This window comes from Poecilia latipinna, unplaced genomic scaffold, assembly GCF_001443285.1.
Source record: "Poecilia latipinna isolate Pla-1442-1.1 unplaced genomic scaffold, P_latipinna-1.0 Scaffold641, whole genome shotgun sequence".
Taxonomy (NCBI): Eukaryota; Metazoa; Chordata; class Actinopteri; order Cyprinodontiformes; family Poeciliidae; genus Poecilia; species Poecilia latipinna.
In genome coordinates, this window is record NW_015113257.1 from 41425 (window position 1) to 67443 (window position 26019).

At 41.2% G+C, this 26019-nt stretch overlaps 1 protein-coding gene across 1 annotated transcript in view; it reads left to right on the forward strand.

Annotated features, from left to right (window-relative positions):
- Window positions 1–26019, forward strand: part of prdm5 (PR domain containing 5) — a 53580-nt gene that overhangs the window by 23177 nt on the left and 4384 nt on the right. The window contains exons 12-15 of the mRNA XM_015043586.1: window positions 1329–1489; window positions 6351–6444; window positions 18588–18673; window positions 23993–24097. Of these exons, the coding sequence (XP_014899072.1) occupies window positions 1329–1489; window positions 6351–6444; window positions 18588–18673; window positions 23993–24097 (446 nt within the window). The remainder of the gene's footprint in view (window positions 1–1328; window positions 1490–6350; window positions 6445–18587; window positions 18674–23992; window positions 24098–26019) is intronic.

A 26019-nucleotide genomic window follows, 5' to 3' on the forward strand; every position in this document is an offset into this window, starting at 1 on the left:
GCACTCCAAACTTTTCTTTTAGCTAGTTAGATTTGGATTTTTTGGTGTACTTTGAATCATTATTGTGCTGTATAACCTGAGTTCACCTGAGGTGAATGTCACAATCTGATAGCTGTACATTATTTCTGCTGCTCTCTTTAGTTCATGTTAGCATTGTGGCCAACGCTGTGAACTTTGAGCTCCTACAAACTAGCAGCAGCAATTAGCAAACCTGCTGAGGTCATTATATGAACTATTTCTCTATCCAGTTCTCTGAGAAACTGGATTGATGCGTTGATATGAAGTCGTGCTGAAGGCGGAGCTTCAGAAAGAGCAGGAGTTTCTTAAAGAGGCAGAGGCCCAATTTCAAGGTGTTAAATAGCAAAGTTAGATTTCTTCTAAGTCATTTTTGATTTAGCATTTTTATAACAATTGAAGGTGACATTGTTGACTTGATTCTTCTATGAAATGGTACAATGTGGCTAGAAAATACATCAATCCTGCCCCTTTAAGCATGACAGAAGAAACCTGTGATAATATTCATGTTATCCAGTCCGGTTTCGAATGCGGGAAAATTCCTGAACATACATTTTCAGAACATCTTGCATAAGATGATTCACTATTTTTTACACCACCTGTGTTTTTACCACTTCCAGGCTTTGAGAATAACTCATTGTAAGTATGCATGTGTGTGTGTGTGTAACTGGGATGTGTGTGTGTGTGTGTTACTGTGTGGAAACATGCACGGCTTCAGATTCAACAAAAAGCCTGGCTCTGCGTATTACCAGAATCCGCCCGCGATCCGCTGTTGACATTTATCACCGGCAGGCGAACGTCTCCGGCTGATTGAAAACACGCCGAACCTCGGTTTCCATCTTGTGTTCTGTCTTATTGAACTGACCATCACCGGGCTTGAAACCACTCGCTAGCCTCCATCCGAAGAAGGCTGTGGAAATTGAATGATCTCCATATAATGGAAACACGGACTCCCCAACAATAGAGGCCGTTGTGCGGAGGCAGAGAGCCGAGGCAGACATCGGGCTCGACGCTGGGAGCTGCTCAGGTTGTCTGCACGCTGTCTGACTATGGCCTTTTTCAGCTCCTTTCAGCAGAACAACTATTAAAACAGGGTATGTTTTCAGTAAAAGAATTTAAAAAAAAGAGCAAAGCACAGCCAGACCATTCTGAAAAACCATTGTGCGGAGCTGAAAAACCCCTCTGTTTATAGTTTTCTCTGCCCACACAATGGTGAAATTGGGTTCCTGCTCGCTGTTTTGTTGTTGAGAGGTGACAACAATAGCTCACACAAAGCGGCTCCCTCTAATGTGGGCTCCCTGTCCTCGCTGCAGGTGAGAGGACATTCAAATGTGACCAGTGCGACGCCACCTTTAAGAGGAAGGACACGCTCAACGTCCACATCCAAGTGGTGCACGACGGCCACAAGAAGTACAAGTGCGACCTGTGCGAGAAGGCCTTTGTCACTCCGTCGGTCCTGAAGAGCCACAAGAAGGTGAGTGGAGCTTCAATCACACGCAGCGATTACGCGACCGCAGCCTCTTTGAGCTGAGTTCAGACGAAATTGTCGTGACACGTAAAAGTTCAAACAATATAAAGTGGAAGAAAACATACTTATGAAACTGTAAATCTGAGAGTTTTTTAGTCTGTTTGGGATTTTATTTAATAGATGTGAAGTGGGGAATAGCTACAGAAGTTGAGAATGGTTGCGGTCTGTTATTTTTTATTTTTTCCCAATATAACGAGATATTTATGTTATTATCATGAACAACAACAACAGGTTTCTCACAATAATAAGATAATTTCTTCCAATACCAGGAAAAGACATTAATTCCTTTCTCTAGGTAACGAGATGACTATCTTACTTTTTCCTCAATGGTTTTCTCAAGATGAAGAGTCATGGTTGCATAAATATGACATGAGTGACGGTTGTAAATCATGGCATATCCTGCATGCTGCGGTGGCATGCATCTGAAGGGTGGAATCAGGTTTAACACACACACCAATCAGCTCGTTATCTCGAGGAAACAACTGGGAAAAAAGTATATTGGGAAACGTCCCTCGGCTTCTGTTCACAACCAGATTGTGAAAAGAAAATATTAGTTTTTTTTTGTTTGTTTGTTTGTTTCTTGTTTTTTTAGGTTTTACTATTAAAAAACCTGAAAAATGAAGAATGCACCCCTGAGTCATTAGCTTGTAGAACCAGCTATAGGTGCAATTGCAGTTTCAAGTCTTAATGGACAACTTTTTTTATTCTTTTTTTTTTTTTTACAAAATAGCTTCAGGTCTAGTTCTGCATATATTTGAACTTTGACTAGGCCATTTTAACAGAAGGTCATTGTCATGTTGGAAGGTGGACCTCAGGTTTCTTCCAGGATTCCCTTGTATTAGATCCATCCAGCTGCTGAACAAAATCCTCCCCACGCAAAATGCAGCCACCACCATGTTTTGACATAGGAATAACATACTCAGGGTGATGTCTAGTGTTTATTTCCCGAAACATAAGTTTTGCATGCAAGAGTGCCTTCATCCATGCGCTTGCTTATACTGCAACAACACAAAATCTTTCAAAAGTTTAGTTTTTGTCCAAACATCTTATCACACTTGAAAAAAGAAAAAAAAAAAACTTACATGTAACTTTTCACCGTGATATAGGAGCTTGTTTCAAGTCAATAATTCTTTAATATTGATGAAAAATGACAAATAAGTGAAATACTTTGCCAGTGCAACAAAGATTTGAACTTATACTATGAGGATGTCTTGTCTTGTTCCACTGGCAGATTATTATGCAGTTATAACTATTATGGACTTTTTCATCAAAATTGATGAACTAAAACAATTTAGTTCATCAATTGTTTGATGAACTAAATCAAACAATTGATTATTGATTATTGCTGTAATTATACAGCAATAATTAATTACAGAAATTAATTATTGCTGTAATTAATTTCAGCAATAAATGAATTACAAGTTAATTTATTGCTGAAAATTAACTTGTAAGATAGTTTTGTCTTATTTCAAATGTACTAAAATATTTGCAATATAGAAACTCGACCAAAAATACTTTGATTTTGTGTTTTTTCAGTGTAGTTCAGTTCTGACATTCTCGTAATGGTTGAACGTTTCTCTGTGAGATGGTCAAAGCTTGTGATGCTGTTTCATGACCTGAACCTTTTGCAAGCCGACCCTGGTGCTCCTCCAAAAAGTTTCCACTGTTTGAAATCCCAATGGGCCTCTTGTCATCATAAAGCGATGCGGGCCATCTGCGGCAATATCACAGATTATCGAACATGGTGTAGTCATCCATCTTGATTTCTGCCGCTTATCAAATGGATTCCTTTTTAGATTCGAAGCGACAGTCAGTACATTAGCTCCGCAGGGCTTCACAACTCCAAAAAAAGATCTCTTTGCAAATTATGAGCCCTGAACCTGGCGCCGCCCGGGACGGTTGTGGATCAAGATTGAAACCAAGCAGCTTCTTGGCACGCGGCAAAAGGGAAAAAGTCCCAGAACAGTAGGACCCGAAGACAGCCACTCTTGAACTGTCTCGCTGCTGACCAACGTCTGGGGCCGCCTGGGGCCCGGCCCTGATCAAAGTCGGGTTGCCGAGGAGACGACAACTTGCTGGCTGTGTTTACATGCGCCCCATTTGACCACAATGCTTCAGTTGCTTCTGGAAACTTTGCTCCCTCAAATTGTCATCGCAGACATGACTTTGCCCCAAATTTGGTCAACAAATATTTTATAAATGTATTAAGTATAAAAAGAAACATAAGTATCGTTATAAACCAAACATTTGACATAGAAAGTTTAGCTTTACGCTTTAAGGCGTTAGATTTCCATACATTTCTGAATGTTTTTTTTTTGTCAGGAGGCAAAGAAAAATTGGATTTACATTAAAGTCATACATGAAGCCATTCTTCATTTATTCTTTGTTAGGAAAAATGTGACGAAATATTTGACATATTTAAGTAAATCTCTGCAGAGAAACAATATTAATAACCTTGTGTTTTTGACCTATATTCACTTTACAGCTGTACACTTCAGTGTATTTATCAAGATTTTCAGAAATAGATATAAAATCTTTGCAGATGAGAATTCAAATAGTGCAGTTTTCAATTGTAATTCTCTCTCCCCAGTCCCCGATGATGCCCCTAAAGAAAATCCAGGGAAAACAACTGATTTCAGATGTCATCGAATTAATAAAGCAAGGAACATATTTGAAATACATTTAAAAATAGATAAAAAAAATGTATTTCTAATATTAGTTGTTGTTTTTTTTGTAAATAAGAAAATAAACATTTTATTTCCTAAAATGCAATAACATGAACTCTCGATTTTTTTGAGGCAAAGGACACATCTACAGATTAAAAAAAAATACTTCTAACATCAACACAGTGCAGAGCTGATCTGCTGGTTATTTGTTTTGGATTTACCAATTAATAATTAAATAACTAAAGGTGCTTTATAGAAGATTTTTTTTTAACCATGTGAAACTAAAGCTAATCATTTCAGTCCTACTAGGAAGTACATGTGCAATGTATGATTGTTTATGTTTCTCTTCCTGGCTTTGGGAGCCGCACCGGTTCTGTTGTGTGTCGTAGCTTTTTTTTCCGTTTGTAGCAGTTGAACAAATAAAACCATTAAGTGGTATGTGACTTCTCCACAGTTGTGGGTAAAGCCTCCTGTCAACATGCACAGGCATTAGTCGAGTGCCTGATGGCCTCTGGAGGCTTAATCGAGTGTCGGTTTACCGAGCAGCAGCTCCAGGAGGAGAAAGGAGAAGAAAACAAGATCGTTGTGGTTAAGGACGGCTCTGAGTGACGGCCATTATCCAGGCTCACTTACAGTCCTTTTGTGCCACTTCAGAATGAAGCGATGAGTCACACCGATTCAGCCTGGATTCTCGTTATACGAGAAACTGTGTGTTCTTGTCAACGAGAACACGCATGCCGTGTCCTCTCTGCACGTATGTACAAGAATGTGCAGAACGCACAAATGATTGAAAATTACTGGGTTGCTTCTTTTTGTTGTCGTCTCTTCATGTGAAAAAAAAATGAAAACACGCATTAATTAGAAACAACCGTCAATAAATTCCACACATGCGACGCTCCCTCGGGCTGTCGGCGCGTGAAGGTAAAAGTACCGGCGATGTTTGGTCTGTTGTGCAAGCTGCCCTCTGCAGCATTGATCCATCTGGAACCCATGTGTTCGTATCAGTGGGTTTTGTTTGTGCGTTGTTGAGCGTGAGCCTGCTCGTCTGTGTCAGCTTTTCTCTGAGCATGTGTGGACGGGAGGCAGGAGGAAGAGGGGGGGGGGGTTTGTAACAAAACACCTGAGGTGTCGAGAGGGACGCAACGGGGAGAAGGACGGGGCCCCAGAGAGGAGGTGTTCCTGCGCCGCCGTACCGCTGTTGAAACTGTCGCTCTGAGTTTGGACCTTTCAGTGGCGTTGTGGTTTCAAAAGATTTACAGCAGCCTGGGAAGCAGGAACCCAGAGCTGTGGGAGCTGCATGGTGCAGCCTGGTTTGGTTCGTAGCGCTCAGCCGCATTCGGGTTTTGAAAGTGAAAGGAGGGGAAGGAGAAGGAGGAGTTGGTTAAAAGCAAACCCTTGCCTCCTAGCTGGAAGGATCTTTGGACTTTGGATCCTGGCAAATTTCCGTCGTCTGTGTGCCGTCTGTGATCTTGTAGAGCTGATGTCAGAATGTGCATCTCACCTGCACAAAAAAAAAAAAAACTGTACAAAGAAAGACAAAAGTTGATCATTTTCAAAATTTCTCATGTCGCATCACAATCCTGCGAGTGCACATCTACCTGTAGGAGCTCAGCATTTCAGTCACTTGTCTTGAGGAAGGCAAGCGATTGTCACGTCATTGTGGAAGCTCCATATGAAATGAATGGAGAAGCAGCGACGTCGCCTTCAGTGTGTTATTTGGGCTCAAATTTCACAAATTTGTTGCCAGTTACCGACGTTTGTTTTTCCTACATCCCCATTGTTGCGAACCCACACAAAGCTGGATGCATTTTGTACCAATAAAAACTCAAGCTAGGTTATTGGGGGGAAATACCATTCCCGATATTTATAGTTTTTTCAGTCTTAGCTTTCATTCAAGCTGGCATTAAAATGTCTTAAAAAGTCTTAAACCTGCAGCTTTTTCTGATGAAATGAAACGGCAGATTTGGTGTCGACAAATAGATAGACGAGAATCTGACAAATACACTTTCTGATATTAAAATCCATCAGTCACACTGGATCACATTTTCAGAACACTGGAAGGATCAAAGATTGAATGTTTTTTTTTTTCTGATGTTGTCTTCCCATCCACCACATGTTTCTCTTTATCATTTCTGCGTCAGACTCACACGGGGGAGAAGGAGAAGATTTGCCCCTACTGTGGACAGAAGTTCGCCAGCAACGGCACGCTGAGGGTTCACATCCGCAGCCACACAGGTCGGTGTCAAATGAATCTGGTCATGAAATGATTTAACACTTGCGCAGCATAACAATCACTTTAAGAACGCAGCGGCCATTCTTGGCACAGAAAGATGAAAAAGTCTCGGTTAGCAGCACCTCTCCTGTATATCCAGTCTGTTCGGATCGCGTTTAGACGTTAGAAAGATGCAACATGTTGCAGCGTTGCTTTCATCAGCCTCCTGCACCCCCCACAGTTCTGAGGCCTGGATGTTCATCAGACTGCTTTAAACTAAAGCTACACATTCCTGTGTGTTTCCTTACCAACAGACTGGTGCAGAGGCCTGGCTCGGCCACACAGACGCTTCTTGGCTTCCATCCCCTCCTTTTTTTCCTTCCCTCTGTCTCTCCGCCTGCCTCCTGGCCGTCTTCTCCTTTTTCTCATTTATTCCCACTTACAGAGCCTTGGAAAAGTATTCATACCCCTTGGACCTTTTTCCCCAATTAGTCACAAACGTCATTGTGTTTTATTGTGGTTTTATGTGACAGGCCGACAGAAAGCAGTACATCATGGCGAAATGGTGAAAGTTGGAAAAAAAAAAAAAAACGTCTGGGGCTGCACTGTTGCCCTGCAAGACGAAGGTTCTGGGTTCGAGTCCGGTTTTTCTCTCTGTGGGAGTTTGCATGGGAACTCCAGTTTTCTCTCACAGCCCAAAAACACGACCGGCGGATGACCGAACAGACGATGAGCGGTCACGTGGTTGCTGGAGTTTATATTGGTTATTTAGTGAAAAAGTAATTAACACAATTCCTCAACGCGTCAGATAAACGTTCTTCAATAGTACTCATGTCTTCCGCTGATACCAAAACCAGGTTTTGGTGACTGGCTGAAGAGAAATATCAACATCGCTGTCCGAGCTCATTCCCGCATAAAACACGACGACCAAATTCTGACCAATCACGCAACACTTCGCACACAGCGCAGTCGAAATATTCGACCCAGGCCTGATGTCTAGTTCAGCAGATTGCTGGTTGTACAAGGTTTTTTCTTTTTATTTAGGGCCACCATTTAATTTAATTTAATGTAATTTAATTTTTATTTTATTTCATGAACAGTTGATGTAAAACCTAAAAGAAATCACGAATGAATCGGAGCAGAAAGAAGCATAAGCTTGTAGCATCTGCCCTTTGTTCGACCGTAATTGAGGGGTGCTGAACAAAAAGGCACACCTTACTTTCCATTTGATATTTGAAAGCAATTCCTAATTCATGTGCAGTTTTATTTTCCGATTATGACTTGTGTCTCACATAAAAATAAAGTACAACTTGCGGTTGCAACGGGACAAAATTAATACTTTTTCAGAGCTCTGTAAACTTTTTCCTTTTCTGCGCCTCGTTGTGCCACGTCACTCTTTCATCTTCTGTCCATTTGTGGCCACAGACCGGCCTGATGAAGCATCTCCATGTTGCTGCATGGAGTTTATCAAAAGAAAAAAAAAAAAAAAACTGACCAAACTTACTCATCAGCTAGCCTCATGCACAGCTCCACATGTAAATAAGTCTTATAAAAGCCCATTAAACACTCGTTGCAGCTGCATGTACAATTACTGTGTCAGAGTGTTTGCGTGTGTTGAGTGGTGGTCCCTTAACAAGCCCACCGCACTTTGTCAACAGATCCTTTTTTTGTGTGGGCGTGCGTGCCAACGGCGGATCCGTGTGTTTGCGTACATGTGTACGTGTGAAGGACAAACCAACAGAAAGAGAGAATGTGTACCAGTGTGGTCCGCAGGCCGCTCTGATTGTATTTATACGGCATAAACAAAAAGCGAGGAATGCTGGGGGAGGGGTGGGAGCCGAAGAGACACCTAAAAGAAAAGAAAGGAGCAAACAGAGAAAAGACCACTCCAAGAAAGCATCCAGCCGCACGACCTTTGACCCCGACTGGCTGTAAATCTGTCCTCTGGTTCTGTAGTTGTTTATTTTTTTGTTTGTTGTTTTTTATATGAGGGGAGAAATAACTTGTTCCTTCCCAAAGCAGTGACCCTGACATCATATTATACATCATGATACATCTAAACACATATACTGCAGGTACGACTCCTGAATTTTACCCAAATTGTAAAAAAAAAATGGGTCTAATAAAAGAAGATAAAGCTTAAAGATGCCTTCATTTCCGGACTACAGGGCAAAAGCCCAAGTATTTTTGTTGTAGTTTCTGGAGCTAATACATTAGTACATTTGAAATAAGGCAAAACTAACTCTCAAGTAACTTTTAAGCAAGATCTAGGAGATTGTTTTAAGTAAAAAAAAAAATCCTTAAGATACATGTAAAAAGTATTAGTTCCCCTGGCAAATTATTGAACTTATAACCAGATATTTTCCCATCTTTTAAGTGAGAAAATCTGCCAGTGGAACTTTTTATCATTATTAAGGAATTATTGACTTAAAACAATCTCTTATGTTTTGCTGAAAAGTTACTTGTGAGTTAGTTTTGCACTGAGACATTTGCACTGGAAATTAGACCAAAAGCACTTGGTAAGATTCTGTTTATGCAGTGCACCCTCAGAGTTGCAGTCCCTCACCTCTCCCGCTCCTCTGCATGACAGACAGGAAAGTTTAATCTTGTTTATCTTCCTGCTTCACAGGAACAAGTCAGCATTGATTATTTACCTGCTAAACACTGAGGACTTTGTTGGGGGTTCCCCAGAGATCTCCTCCCCACCCCTATCGCTTTACGCGAAACGCCGCGGTGCTTCACCAGCAGAGTCGGCTAAGCGATCTTCGCGAAGTGTGAAACAGATTAAAGGGAAATTTGAAAGAAGATCAACATCAATATACGGAGCGGTACAGAAAGGCACGCGATGTATGTTTGAGTTGGATCGCGTTTCAGTTTCATTTGGTCAGAGAACATCGTGTTGGGCTCGAACAAATTAGCCGAAGTGCCACGGAGGCTGGCGTCTTCTCAGAAAGCAGTCGTTTTTATGAGATCACTGACAACCCATAAAGTGTGAGCTGTCAGAAAAAGCTGGACCGAGGCGTCGTGGAGCTTAGCGCCCATGATGGATGTTTCTATCATTTTCTAAATTATTCCTTCTGGCCCGGCCGGCGGCGATGCAGATATCAACCGCTTCACATCACAGCTCGGTGAGAGCAGACTTTCCCACCATGTGTGCCACGTTGTGGTGAATAACCGTCGCGGGGTCATTAAAAGCGATCTTTGCCAAGGGAAATGTTGACAGAACCCAGTGACACGCCGTCATATTGACATCATAGGACATGTCATGTTGGCAGCTAGCATCAGTGTTGGTCTGTGAGCCGTGGTGCAACAAACTGGTGTGTATTTCAGCTCATGGAAAAATTAATCTGGGGAGGGGTCCCAGTTTGACTTCGATCTCTTTGCGCATATTTGGCGTCTAGAAAGAGCATTTAGAGGCTTATGAATGTTTATGTCAGTGATTCCTACAAATTGAGAGAGCAGGAACAGAATAAGGACACGTCTACCGCTAACATCTGTCAGAGCTGCGATGTGCCGATGTGGGTCAGCATGGATAGATGCTTGGTGTAAATAATATGCATACAGCATAAATCCATAAAGCTTTTTCACTACTAAGATTTTTTTCTTGTATTTTGTTGCATAAATGTGAGATGAATGAAATAAATGTTTTTTTTCTTCCATTTTTAACAAATATAAATTTGAAATGTGGTGTGTCTGTAACAATAACAAATGTTGATGGATTACACACCTGTAATTATCGTGATAAACAATATTATTGTTGTTTTGAGACAAATTTCAAGCAATTTATTGATAATAATGGCATAATGATGGAGGTTTGCCCTCTCAAAGACGAATACATTTAATTTTGTACAGAACACTTCATACTGGAACTAGAAGATATTTTAAATTATCCAAAATATTCACAACCAAAAACAATAAAATGGAAATAATGAACGGCACACAACAGAAACCATAAAGTCGATTATAAACTCTCTAAAAATATCAATCAAGAAGTATCAATCATCAGAATGAAAATTATCAAGCTAATATGATTTATTACTTATTGCAGCAGTCCTAGGTGTACATTTGTATTTGTGTTGCACCTTTACTTAAAATCCTGTTTGCAAAGAGTCCAGTACAACTTCACACCTACTACAACATGCTTATTCATCTAATCTGAGAGGCAAGGAGATCATTAATCAGAGAAACCACCGAGAGACTCGTTGTGTCTCTGGAGGAGCGGCACAGCTCTGGAAGGAGAATACTATTAGTCATTCACCCACTAGAAAAGTGGCAAGAACAAAGCCATAGTTAAAACTAAAGTCATTAAATGTCCAGGTTGCAGTTTACCTCGAGCCATGCGGAGTCAGCAAAAATGTGGAAGATGGTGCTCTGGTCAGATTTGACCAAGACTGAACTTTTTACTATAAATAATAATAATTAAAAAAAAAACTAACTGCAGGTCACCTTGAATGCACCGTGCCTAGAGTGAAAGATGGTGTTGGCAGCATCATGCTGTGAGAAAGCTTTTCTTCAGAGTTGACAGGGAGAAGAATGGAGCTGAATATCCCGGGTGTCCACACAGCCTTAAAAAGTCTTAAAATCATGCATCTACAATTAAGGCGTTAAAATGTCTCATATTCAGTTAAAAAGGTAAGTAGGATTTTAATGTGTTAGTCACATTTTGTCTTGACAGGGCTTTTAAATCTTGTATGTTTTATTTCTTTTTCCTGCACAACTTTTCCATCAGGTTTGAGTTGCATTCAGTTGTATTTCTTGCATTTCTGTGACTAACTGCTAGCATAGCTTTGCTAGTTAGCGAGATAGCTGTCTAGCTTTTTTGCATCTATCATGATTTAGTTCAGATTTATCCCCAAATTTGTACATTTCTGTGGAGAAACAGGTCTTAAATTCTGTCTTGGTCTTAAATGGTCTTTAAAAGTCTTAAATTAGAGTTAAAAAAAAGTCAGAAACTTTGGAAGCGAACCTTCAGTGATGACTTGGGTAGAGGTTTATTTTCTGACCCTAAACATGCAGCCAGACGTATGGTGAGATGCTTTAGATCAAAGCATATTCGTGCTAAAACAGCTAAATCAAAGCCCAACTGAGTTTCTGCTTTTTTTTTTCCAGACAAAAATGTTCATCTCCATGTATACAGATGGGACAGCCCTCAAACCACCTGCAGCTTTAATTACACTGAAAGTTGATTGTACAAAGTCTTGCCTCAAGGAATGAATACAAATGTACGCCACACTTTTCAGAATTTTCAGTCCCAAAGAAAAACATCAAAGTTTATGTTTGCAATGTGAGGGAAAGTGGAAAGTTCAAGGGGTATGAACACTCTGTAACAGCTCAGGGTGTAAATTTAGACCTGTTATGAAAATGCTTTGAATATTGAATTAGCCAATAAAAATATTTAGCCCCCCGAGATGAAACGGAGACAGCTGATTGGGTAAAAAAAACAAAAAAGAAAAACATTAGACAACCTCAACAATGATCACACCCGCTGCCTCCTCTTCAATGTTTTCAGCATTAGTCAAAGCCAGCTGCGTGAGCGAAGGAAGGAGCTCCGGTGAAAACAAGTCTCAGTGCTTGTATGTGGTTCAAAGGGTCATATCTGGCTTCAAACTGGGAAACAGTGAAACTGATTACAGGGGTTAAAAGGATACACGAGACAAAAAAACATGCTCCGGGGGGTCTTTGTGGTCTCGACGACGGTGGCATGCCTGAGATTCGGTGGTGGATTTATGTTCAGAATCCATAAGCGATCATTAAAAGTCTTCATCTTCTAACAGTTTCCCCGCAGCAGCGCTCGCCTTCGCGTGTTGATCTTTCCACCACCGAGGTCCTAACATGTCTGAATAAAGCCATATGTTGGCGAACGTAAACACTCCTTTATGTTACATTGTTTCACACCCAAACAGAAAGTGGAAAGGGCCGGATTCCCACCGGTACCAACCACCGGGTAATAATTACAGACAAACCTTATATTGCATTATTAACAGGTTGTCTACAGTAGGGTTTTTTTTTACATGCGGGGGGCGGACGGGCGGGCGGGGAAATCCCGGTGTCTGCTTTTCCTCAGCCCGGGTTTGAATCAGGGGTGGTTCGCTGACATTTGCTCTGATGTGAGCCTCGGCGAACCAAAGGCTAGCGGTGCAGCCTTTTTTTAACATGAGTAAATCATTGCCATGTGAATTTTGATATATTTGTATAATTATAGAAATGACCCAAAGAAAGAAAAAAAAAAGATGTTTTTTGTACATTTTCTGCTGAGATTGTTCTGCGGCCTGAGATAAGGAGCTCTCTGTTCTTTGTCCAAACATTGGATGAAAAACTGCAATAATTATTGTTTTGAGCATACTTTCAGAGCTGTACACCAAGTCGTATTTGTGGCGGCTATTTATACGGCACCATTTTTTTAAAAATGTTTTGAAACAGCAAGTGAGTCTGCAACAGAACAGCTGTCCCAAAACAACTAACATCTGGCAGAACTCTGGAGTTATTTACTCACAGATGACTTTGTTTGTCTTAGCTGTGGTCATGGTTACAATCTTCTGAAGCAAAAGCAACTTATCCTGAATTATTTTCTGTTGCTTTGATGATTATGGCCTGTTTTGTGTACGGAGATTGAGAACCCCCCCCTTTTTTTTTTTTGCAGATCTGCAGCAATTACTGTGTCGTGTAGACGTATTTATACACCTTGAACTTTTTCCACAAATTCTCATGTTGCAACCGCAAACTGCGACGCATTGTATCAGGTTTTTGTTATGGAACAACATAAACCAGTCCGTAATTGCGTTGCGGAAGGAAAACGGTCACAGTTTTATTTCAATATTTCTTTTACAAATAAAAATCCAAGCAGTGTGGTAATGCCTTTTGTATTCAGCCATTCTTGCACAGGGATATGTTTTGGTTAAACTGTAGCTCTCTGTGTATCTTTAAGGTTGTTTTCTTCCACCACAGTCACATTGTTTCTGTAGCCACTTCCTAGACTGACCTGAACACTGGACTGATTTAATTACTAGTCAAAGACGACACAAATAAACAGAAAATGTTGTTTTTAAATGAAGCTGTTCGTTAGTAGGAAGGAAAATATCCAAACGTACATGATCCTGTGTGAAGAAGTGATTGCTCCCAAAAATATGGCAGAGTTGCCACTGCTGAGCAAAATCCTCCCGGTTTTTCCTAAAATTTGATGACCCCCACAAAACTTTCAGGAAAACATTCTGTGGACCGATGAGACAAAAGCCGAACTCTTTGGAAAGTGTTTGTCCTGTTTCGTCTGACGTGAAAGTAACACCGGATTTCAGATAAAGATCAAGACACCAACTTCAGAACATAAAGGCGGTATTGTGATGTTCCGGGGCTTTTTTCGCTGCTTCGGGACGTGGAAGACTTGCTGTGATAAATGAAACCATGAATTCTGCTGTCAACCAAAATATCCTGAAGGAGAACATCAGGCTGCCTGTTGCCAACTTCAAGCTGAAGCCAGCTCAGGTTCTGCAGCAGGACAATGATTCAAAACACCAGCAGTTCCATCTTTGGATGGCTGAAGAAAAACAAAATGAAGACTTTGAAGTGGGCTAGTCAAAATCCTCACCTGAATCCTATTGAGATGCTGTGACATGACATGCAAAACACGCTCATGCTGTGAAAACCTCTGAAGTGGCTGAATTACATCAGTTCTGTAAAGATGAGGAGCTCCAAACTCCTCCACAGCTGGAAAAGACTCACTGCAAACGCTTGTTGCTGCTAAGGGCAGCCAGTCCCATGTACTCAATGCCATGTAGATTTGGATTTTTTTCCTTCTTAGTAATAAACAACTTCATTTAAAAGGTATCTTTGACTAAATACTTACATTGGTTTGATGTTTCGAAATAGAAAAGTGTGACAAACCAGGCAACAGTGGCATTCTTGCAGCTAGATTTGAGGATTTCTTAAAGGATTTCTTGTGATTCTCACGCTTGGTCTCTGCAGCTCTCTGAGAGTTGCAATAGCCCTGCTGGCCTGTAGTGTTAGGTGGGCGGCCATTTTCTTGGTCAGTTTTCAACTGTGTCATGCCCTTTCCAGTTTCAAAAGATGGAGTGAAACATGCTGTGTGAGATGAACACGTTGTTGTTTTCACGCCCCTAACCCTGCCGTTTGCTCCTCGGCCTTCATGCTTTCCTCTAACAAACCTCTGGAGCCTTCAGAGAACAGCTGGATTTACATGTAGATCAAAGGTGACTAGCATTTTCACCAAAGCAACTTTAAACAGGCACTTTCAGAAAGCGGAGAAATCTTCTGACGCTCTGACCTCATCAGGAAGGTCAAGTGTGAAGGTTTTGGGACAATGGGAATCTCTTATCATCTTCAGCACGCTTATATCGCATTACCTCCGTGGCCCCTGACAGCATGAGGCAGAGGGCGGAGGGACCGGGACAGTGGAGGGTCACTGTCTGCTTCAACCGGAGGAAACCCAGAATTAATTTCTGACGGACAGCGCTAATGTCTTTCAGATCCGGAGCCTCGGAGCTACAAAGGGTTCTCCGCAACACGAACACAAGGCGGCAGGCAAAATGACAAAAGCCGACCATCTGCTAACCAGACGCGCAGACACACGCATGTGTGCACACACATACGACACACACAAGCCTGTGCCAAACGGATCGATTAGCAGACTAGGGGTGTGAGGGCCGCAGCAGGGGGGGCGGGAGGCAGGAGGGGGAGACACCCAGGGTCAAAGAGGCGGTGTACAGTTTCAGCACATGCTAAATCAGTTACCATCTCGGCCCACATAAAGCCCCGGCTCAGCGCTCGCAGCCACCCTTCGTAATCCCCAAACAATCTGGCTCAATCTGGAGAATAAGTGGGGGGGGGGTTTCTAGTTACAGTAACACTCAGCAGAACAGACACGCATCGTCTGGCACGCTCGACAGACACCGACGCTGGAGGAACGCCGCAGTTTTCCAAGTAGCATTTGTTTGTTTCCTGTTTCAGCTAAGAGGTTGGGTTTTATTCCAAGCTCACCCATTTCAGCGGTAAACACGAGTAGCCTTGAGTGGCTTACTCAAACGCTCCTTGCGGAAACGGCCTCCTTATATAACACCGAATCCCGTCACTTTGTCTCCCTGGGTTTTCCAGATGAGTCACACATGTTCAGAACCAGAGAGTGTATAGGTTAAGTAGGTGAATTGGTGTGTAGACTTGCATTTGCAGGCTGGAGTGTGTGCTCTGCATTAGCTGACAATAGCCAGATTCCTGCGAGGGACGCTCTCCAAGCCGCAGAGTACGCTGCCACACCATGCCATTAGCGCGGTAATGCCTCCAACAGGACTGCCCGAGGCTAACGCCGGGCCTTAACCCGACACCGCACATGCTACATATAACCAAAGATTTACCGTCTTCTTTCTCAAAACACATCTGGGATTCAGATTTTGCTGTTTGTCAACAAGAAAAAAACAAAAAAAACACAACCCTCCTGCCGAGCTGTGGGGGTAAGAGGGATTTGGGACGGATTTCCAAGCCATCCTCGTGCGCATGTTTCACTACGTGTGATCAGACCGCATATGCCACGTTAACCCTTTCCACATTAACCTGAGGCTGCACGTTTTATTACCCGGTGTCACTGGTGCTGCTCCTCTGAAGCCCTCTTGTGGGGGATTTATGGTGGGTGGGTTTAGAAGTCGACTTGTATATCTGCTACATGACAGCTGTTGTAACTTTTCTGTTGACAGACGTGCTTTGTAGGACGTAAATATGAAGTGTCAGGATAAAGTCCTTGAACATGATTTTTCTTTCTTATTTTTTTCCTGAGCTTAACTTTTCATAAAACAGCTTTAAAAACAACTTCCACTAAATATTTCCTGTGCTATCGGATCAACCTTTCAGGGTTTCTGATTGGACCTAATCTGAACCTGAGGAGAAAAAAATGTTCCTCCAGAAGAACCGTGTTTATAACCTGGGATAATATCAATCTTCTCATATATTCCCACAATGGGTTTTCTGATCTAATGAGCATCTTTGCATTTTGAATCCCAAAGAAACACAGCTAATTAACCTTCTTATTTAAAAGGGCAGCACATGTCCCCCATCAATAAAATTACTTGCTTGCCTCCTCAACATCGAGTCACTGAAGACAGATTATGGTCGGACAAACCAGGCAGGAGATTAAATTGTTGTAGGGAGGGACTAAGCAACAATAGGTTATTATGTTTCTGTTTAAGGAAATGTTTATGTCAGTGTGTTTAATTTTATGTATGTGAACATGGAACCAGTGAGAAATTCATCTTCTAATTTTGTGCTGTTAAAGATTCATTTAAACCATTGTTCTCGCTGGGTGAAGTGGTTTCATCGCTAATTCAGTGGTTTACTTTTAAAGGTGCACAAGGTCTGAATTTAACCTGGACTTTTCTCTAATCAATAAAGCCAATTTTTTTTATACCCAAGCTCACTATACATCCAAATTAAAATGTTCAATCCAACGTCTTGTCAGAATTGGTAGGATTGGTTTGAATCGGTTTGTATGTGGGGACACACCCCCTGTTGAGCTCAAAGTGGGCCGCTGAAGCCCACTGGTAGCCTCCATTATCCATTTGTAGACCCAGTTAGATTGAGTGTTTGGATCTTTGTCCGCCATGTTGTCTTGTTTTGAAGTGAAGCTACCACATTTGTCATTATTTATTCTTGACACTGTGATACTCACCAGTACAAGTGGAAGTGAAACAGACCCATCACATAACGGCGCCACCACTATGCTTGGTAAATGATACATCCACACACTGTAGAGAGCACTCGGGTCAACCGGCCAGGTTTTCCTCAATATTTCCAGGTCAAAGGTGAATTGTAGAGTGGATCAAACATTCACTTTACTCCTCAAGACTGGGCTGTACCCTACTTCTTCATTTCTGCATTCTTATTTATTTTGATGACATCATTCTGTTTGCGTTGTGACTGTCGGTTTAATTGTGAAACACTTTCGTTAACTATTCTTGTTGACTGACGTTTAACTTTAGCTTCACTTTGCTCTCAAAGTACAGATTGAATAAAAGTTTGTGGAAGACAAATAACACTTTGTTATAATTGTTATTGTAGTGAATAAAAAGGCTAATGTTAAGCTTCTGGAATGATAATGCCCCAACGGTATTCAAAAATTAGCAGGCTACACACAAAAAAATTGAGACTGCGCCTGGAAACCGGTTGGTTTAAATAAACTCTGTGTTTTCTCAGTGGTCAAATAAGCAGACAGGGTTATTCTCATTTCTACAAAAAGTGTGTAGTTTTTCCTCTAACTTGTTAAACGTCATTCATCCAAAATTTATTTGGGGTTTGTGTTGATATTTGAGTCTGTCTGCGTGCATGTAGCTGGACGAGCGAAACCTTTAAGAATAATTTCAAACATATGCGGTTCAAACATTGGCAAGTCTCATAATCTCTAATCTACATAATAATTCAGTTTGTAGGTATAAAAATCAAACTCGTAAATTAGCTTAATATTCTTGGCCACGATTCAAACTTCTAACCAGAACGGTAAATTCGACAGATGAATGTTTTACCAGTTTTATTTTTTTATTCTTTTGACTCAGGGATTGATTTGAACATCAGTTTGGAAAGATTGAAACAACGTTTTCTTATCTTTAAGTCATTTCTGTTTTGGGGGTCAGCTTCGTGTTGCTTTAATTTCTGCACAGTTCTGCAGGTTATTCCTTCTGCTCTCCTCTATGTATTAGCAATCAGCTCTTGGGACTCTTATCGGGCCGGTGGATCAGCACACAGTAAACAGATCCATGTGTCAGCAGGCCGTTTGACTGACAGCCCGTCACTTTCTCTTTGTCATCTGCAGCGTGCGCTCAGATAGGATCTATAAGACTTTGACTGGACTGCTTTTGATCCGGCCAGGAGAAGCCAGATATCTTTGAATGTGCTCCGAAACTCCTGGCCAGTTGGAGCTCGGATAGCAAGCCACAGAGTGAAACCACCACAAGCTTCAGATCCACAGTGGAAAGTTGATGAGAGAATGATCTATTCCACACATCCAGCTCAGTCATGTTCATTCGTGGGCTTTTTAGCAACTCCATTTAAAGAAAGGGATGGAGCTATTTAAGAGATGTTCTTTTTGTTGAGCTGTAGTTTAAGCAGTTGTTGATGTTTGGCCTAAAATACTCTTTTACAGTTGGAGTGTTACTAACTGATTTTCATGTCTTAGGTGAGCGTCCGTACCAGTGCCCCTACTGCGACAAAGCGTTCAGCAAGAACGACGGCCTGAAGATGCACATCCGCACCCACACTCGGGTATGTTTGATTTCCTTACAGTAAGTTTCGTCATGCTTTTTATGCAGGGTATTCGTGAATCCTTAAAAGGTCTTAAAATGCCTTAAGTCCATCTAATCAAGTTAAGGTCTTAAAATGTCTTAATTTAATTATTAAAAACAATTAAATGTTAATCACAGGTCTTAAATTTTGTCTTAATTTTGTATGTTTTATGTTGTTTGTTTTTCTTGTGGAACTTTCTCATACATCTTCATTGCGTGTGATTTGTGACGGTTGAGGCTCCCGCTAACTCAATGCTAACATACCCGTGCTAGCTAGCTAGTGTAAACCGCAATCTCTCTGTGTAAATCCTGTACAGAAAGTAGACAGAGGAAGCATTTGCATTGCTTCCCCTGGCTTCATTTTTCAAACACCTCCCTGATGTTGTTTCTTCTCTCAGTGACAGCTTCCTTATCGAAGAGTCATGATGCATTCACTGTTCAAAAAATTATTGGACTTTTGAGTTTCCAACAAGAATCTTCTAATTTTACAGGTTTTAATCAATGGTGAACATGTTATTAAAGTGGAAAATAGCAAACAATTAAATTAGTTTTCTTTATGTTATGAATCAACATAACATGCGTGTTACAAAATCTGATGCAAATGACAAAGTTGCAAATGTAACCTTTAGTGGGACTCACTGGTGAATCAGCTCGAAACATGTCAGTGTGGCTCCAGGTGATAATTTATGGACAAACTTTACCAACTTGCTTTCTGTTTGACGCAAAGCAAAACAAAAACAAAACTGCTGTCTGCTAAAAGCAGAGCAACTTGAGTGATTTGCTTTGAACATCGTAAACTTTAATGACTAGAGTTTCAGCTGCTCTCTGGAGAGCTTTATCCTCTACGTCGAGAGCTATCTGTACATAGAAGCTGCAGTATTCTCTTTTACTGGGTAAATTGTTCTTATGGGTAAAAAGCACATTTTTTGGGGGGAAAAAATAATGTAATCAATACAACAATAAAAACACCCATTTTGGTGGCCATGAATTCAAAAATATGCATCATTTCTTTTAAAATTACTATGCCAAGCACTGCTGCACGCATCACTCTGGAGGTGGCTGACAAAATGTGCACCTCAGCAGTTTTGCCATTTAAAAAGATGCCTCAATCCGATATCCGATATCAGATCAGTTCTACTGCTCCCCTCTGCTTTTCCTTTGATTTTGAAACTAAATGAAGATGTAGAGTAAACATAATGAGAGGCAGTGTTCAGGGTGGGAGAAATTAAAGGATTAAAGGCAGGCTTTTCATTTCTCACAAGTTTATTTCCAGAGCTGGGACACGCTGCTCCTTCCTCGGCATCAGTTTTCAACTTATTGAGCTTTTAGCCAAAACAAAACTCTCTAGCCATCTAAGCATCTGAACATGTGTGCTACTTATGACAAAATCGACATAAAATGTGTTTTAGATGATATTTCCATCATCAGTTTGACTGTGACATTTGCAGCCTGTCAGCATTGCTCACTGAAGCGTTTTGTTCCCGTTTTTAATGCTGTCCAGAGTACAGTGCGCTGCCCTGCCTGTTGCAGCGTGTCAACAGCGGAGGTATCCCACTCAAGTCGTCCGTCTCCGTAGAAACAGGCAGATGTAATTTAGCGGTGAGCTGCTGATTAGACTGACTGATGTTTTTGCTCTGAATATTCCCAGACCTGTCTTTGCTCACAGTTCTCTAAAATATGGGCTGAACAGTTACAAACAGCAGAGCCGGATGAAGTCACTGTTGGGGAAAAAAACCCCAAAAGAAACTAATGTCATTTGGCCGAAGGAGCCGCAGCTCACCGTTAATGAACACATGATTTCAGATGGATGAGGCCGGGGTTTCGTGTGTTTCATCCAACAAACCACATCTCTGGCAAACCTGGGAGGAACATGGCAGATATCAGGCTTCTGGTTTTACTGTCTCACATTTTTAAATTTCAGTTTTAAATGGATGTGATTCAATCAGATCTTCTGACTGATGAAACAAAGTTTTTGAAACAAAGCCTTCAATCACTTGTGGCATTTTGACAACTTTAAACAACGGTTTAAGGAAATTAGAGTTAGACTTGCCGCATTTTAGTCACATTATGGCTAATTTATGATCCATGCATTTTGTAAAACTCTTGAGACCCAATATTGATATATATTGTATAAATACCAAAATATTTTTTGTAAATATACAGAGACTTCATAAACCCTTTTATTTATAGTTTCTGTTGTGTGTGGTTTTTATTTCCTTTTATTTATTGTTTTTGGTTTGGTTGTTGTCTTTTATTTTGCATATTTAAAATGTCTCCCACTTCCAGTATGAATTAATCTCTGCAAAATTAAACTTTACCAGTCTTTGACAGGGCAAACTTGCATTATTAATACTTGAAAATGGTCTCAAAATGACAATATTATCGTTTGTAATTTTTGGGACAATTTATCATCCATAAAAAATGTGTTACTGTGACAGACCTCCAAGTCTGTTTTAGCTTCGTCAATGTGCCGTGCTCCCAGTTTCACCTACATGTTGGTCAAAGATGCTTCATCGTACCGTTTCCTGTTAAAGCTGTTTTAAACTTGATTGTTGACGATGTAGTGTCAGCCATTCCTAATTGGCTGTAAACAAATCAGTGCACTTTTTCCATCTGCACACTTTCCTCTGAACCGAGCTAAAATACGACAAGTCAAACAGCGAGAAGTTTCTGTTTGTTCACTGCTCTTCCAGAAAATCACGTGTCTTTACACGAGAACATGGAATGAAACAAATGTGATTCACAGAGTCACAAATCATTGTAAACAGTTATAATTTGAACTTTGTCATGGTTGAAATGTTCCTCTTTACCTTAAAGCTGCAATATGTAAAGTTTACAGAAATACATTATTTACATATTTGTTAAAATTGTCACTCTGTTGTGACAGATAATCTGTGAAAGGTTTGAGTTCCTGTGCCGAGCGCTACTATTGAAGAAACACACTGCTCCCAGTCAGAAACAACCAATCAGACCAGGAGGAGTGTCTTAGCGTTGTCAATCACCCTTGTGTATGCGATAATTAATGTGGTGGACAAACAAATAAATGGTTTCTATGCTAACTAGCCTTAGCATTCATGGCAGGCTTTGTTGTGGGTAACTAGCTTTGACGTAGCAGAGTGGAAGCGGTAGGGTGATTGACGGCAGTAAGACCCTCCTCCTGGCTCTGATTGGTTGTTTCTGACCAAGCTGTGTTTTTCTGCAGACAGCAGTAGGAGCACAAGGAGGAAGTGGAAGAGTTCAGTTTTTTCTGGTTTATCTGTCTCATGGTGTCACAACAAAGTGACTGTTTTAACAAATAAGTAAAAAACTTTTTTTTTTTTCAAAAAAGTTATGCACTGCAGCTTTGATCCCATTGCACTCCCAGTAGAAAAAGCACTACATCACTCTGACCAGTCAGCTTTTCTCCTACAATAACATGGTAATCAATCCTGCAGGGTTCCTGACAGGCTGACACCGCCTTAAGCCATGTTGCCAGCTTGTCTAAAAAAAAAAAAATCCTTTTGGTTGTTGGTTTCTTGGTGACCTGAAGGCCGTCGGTGCGCAGCAGCTTCCTGCTCGCACGCCGCTTTGCAAATACCTGCATAGTTAATGCGTCACGTGAAAAGATCTGCTGCTCTGGGACTGAACACACAAGACCCGGTCCGCGCTTTGCTGGGTGTGCGCTTCGTAGGAGACCGGTCGTATTCAGGTGAAAGGTCGGGTCAGAGGTCGTAGCCCAAACAGCTGCTCGAAGGCCGAAGGTCACCAGGTACAGATGTTTGATGTTACCGGGGTCACAGTGGTGCATTGTGGGTGTTACTTAAAAAGTCCATCCATGCGTTTTTGTTTTATTGTTTTTTCTTTTAACTTTTCAGAGTTGTGGAAAACTTCTGATTCTGGTGAAAGCCGGGGGATTTCAGTAGGAATTAGCATTACATTGATCGGAACAGAATCCGCTTCCGTGGGGCGGGGAGGGCTTCTCTCTCACACACAGGGGGCTTTATTTCCATTGTTTCCCCCTGGCTCCCCTTCGCTCTGTCACATGCGCACAAACAGTCGCATCCTTAAAGCCGCTCGCAGGCGCTACACGCAGTGAACCTGATCTTTACCTCCCTTTGTCTCCTGTGTCACTGGGCACTCCTTGCCCAACCCACATGATAGCGCCTTTCCCAGGACCCTTGCTTCCTGCATTCACCCCGTTCCCATGACAACTAAGCCCAAAATGGGGCAGAGCCTCCGCTATCAGCCAGACTTGTCAGAAACGGCGGCAGTGGGAACCAGCCCTTCACTATCTCCTTCTAGTTCCTCCTGAAAGTCTTTAAAGTGTCAGCGGCGTTTCCCCTCAGCAAGCAGCACACGCCTATCGTCCTCCCTCTTCATCATGCATACTGTACACATACACACACGCACACACATGCACTTACACACGCACTTACACACGCACACTTGTATAGTTGTGACAACACACTCACGGTGAGATAACTGCTTCTGGCTGAATTGCAAAAACACAAAATCTTATAAAGTATTTCTGGTCTAGATTCTAGGGCAAATATCTTAGTACATTTAAAATAAGTCACAACTAGATCATAGGTAACTTTTCCACTAGATATAGGAGCTTGTTTTACATCAATAAGTCCTTAAATTTGATGAAAAAGTGCTAGTTTCTGTAGCAGATTATTTCACTTATAACATGGGAAAAATGTCTTATTATAAGTGAAATAATCTGCCAGTGGAACCAGTACCTTTTCAGCAAATTTAAGGAGTTATTAAGCTCCAATATCTTGTGGAAAAGTTACCTCTGAGTTAGTTTTGTCTTATTTTAAGTGTACTAAGATATTTGCGCTAGAATCTAGACCAAAGATACTTGGTAAGCTGTTGTGTTTTTGCAGTGTGAAGTAAGAAATGCCTCCAAAAGCAGCAGAGGAAATGTCCTTTGGTGAACAGATGAGGTGTGGACACAGAGGATCGATCTGCTACAGAAACACCTTCAAAGCCAATTCCTGTTCCTTGTTTTCCTTTACTCTTTTTAGGAATCCATGTGTTTTTGATGGTCCCCATGTTGGCCGTCTCCCATCTCCACGAGCGTACGGGCATCGGGGTCGGGGTGTGAAAGTTAACCTGGGACACTTCCACATCTTTCCTGCATGTCTGTGTTTGTTTTCCTCTCTCTCTGCATATACGCTCCAACATGTGTGTGTCGTTACTCTTTTTTTCCCCCCCTTTTCGTTCTTTTCCCTCCAGGTTTCGTCCATGTGTGATCAAAACTGGCCGCGTTCTGTCATACAGAGTGCCCTCTTTTAATCTCCCCGTCTCTCCGCAGGAGAAGCCGTACAAATGCAGCGAGTGCAACAAGGCCTTCAGCCAGAAACGAGGGCTGGACGAGCACATGAGGACGCACACGGGAGAGAAACCCTTCCAGTGCGACGTGAGTGCAGACTGCCCGTCATTTTTCGATTCCTCCCTGTTTTCGTCTCTGTTTGCTTTTTGTTTTTTTGAGAAATGTGACGGAGTTCTGGCACGAGGCCAGATGCGGAGCTCGGTTCGAGCCGGATAGGGATCTTGCCTCTCCGGAGGGGCAGAGTGAACAGATCTCATGTAAACACTTTGAGAGGATCAGAGGGATAAATTACCCTCTGCTTATAATACTGCAGAAGTAATAATTATTTGCAGAGACACGCAACAGAATTTCCTGTCAGTGTTTTGAAACTTCTATAATGTGAAACTTTAGGAAGGACTTAAAGATTTATCACAAAATGTTGTGATAATGATAAAAAGTGACGATAAGAAAAAGTTATTTAGGTCTTCATTAGAACACCAGTCAGAAAAAAGTATGATTTATATCATTAAATTGCACACAGTAACTGCATTTAATTGTATTTTTCAAATTTGTTGATGTTGTCTTTGATCAAACGGTGGAGAAAATAGTAAAGCTAACAATCAACAAACAGTTTTTAACATCAGTAATTAGAATTTATTGTGACAAGGATAAATCAGAATTCCTATCACGATAAGAAATTTATCGCAATAAATGTTAAATGATGCGATAAATTCCCAAACTTTATCACCGTTTGTGACATTTTTACAACCAAACCTTCAGGCTGAAAATCGTCTCAACTAATCAGGTGAACATTCACCCAAACCCAAGAACGTTTTGCTAAGTTACTGAAACCAAAAACAACAATTCAGTTGTAGAAAAACAGCTCTAAGAAATCGCTGGGCACAATTTCAGATCATTTGACAAAAATACTATTCTTGACGACGTGGCCGTGTGACTCTGAGCTCCTACCGCTGATTTACTCGTCAGCTCTGTGATGAACTGCTTCTGCTTGGAGTCACATCTGAACAAGCACATGTTTTTTATCTTCAGTGTGACTAACAGTTTCCAAAAGACTCAGTTATCTCTGATATATATCACGGGTGAATTGGGGTTTTTTTAGCTTTGAAATCTTAGAAAAGATGTTCCCTAAAACTCCAGAAGATGACTCTCCTAAGTAGCGTAGCTTTCCATGGCTAACGAGCGGAGCGGCTAAAGGCTAAATACCTGTAACGGCTTATGTTCTGGTTTCTTTAAGTAAGAACAAATAGTCCGAGCTAAAATATGACCAAATGTTGTTTACCTCGCTGAGACACTGGATTCTTGCTGTGCTTGTGGGATTACAATCGCCGTGCTTTGCAAAACTGCTCATGTCTCCTGAACCTTTTTACATTGAGTAACGTTAAAACCACGGACTTCATTGTATTTAATGGGATTCTAGGTGATGGACCAAGGAAAAGTGGTGGATGAGTATTCAGCCCTTAAAGTCAATGCAAGACCAACGTTTGCTGCATCTTCTAGTCTTATTTTCATTGTTGGGTGTGGAATTCTTCTTTCTGCATTCAGCATTACGTCTTTTGGTCTCTCATATGAAATCCCAGTAAAATACATGCTAGGTCAAGGTTTTAATGTGGTAAATGTGTGGAAAAGTTCAAGGGGTATGAACAGTTTGGGGGCTAAGGTTAGATGACTAACAACAGTGGTGTTCAGCGTTGATGTTAATGGAGATAGTTACTGTTTATGAGATCTGGAGAGTTTTCCCTCATTGAAAGAGCATCAAAGAAGACCTTTGAAGGCATGGTCTTCTTTCAATTGGCTCCACCATATGAAATTTTGCAAACGGTCTTGCCAAAGACACTTATCCACTATCCAAACACATTTCCAAAACTTCCCTAATGGGTTTGGGTTACAAATCAGCAAGCGAGTAACCGAAGCCAGTAAAACCTTAAAACATCTGATTCTTCTGAATATTGAGGGTTTTTTTTAAGGCTTCTGAACCAAAATTAGAAAACCAGAAATTGTTGCAATAGCAG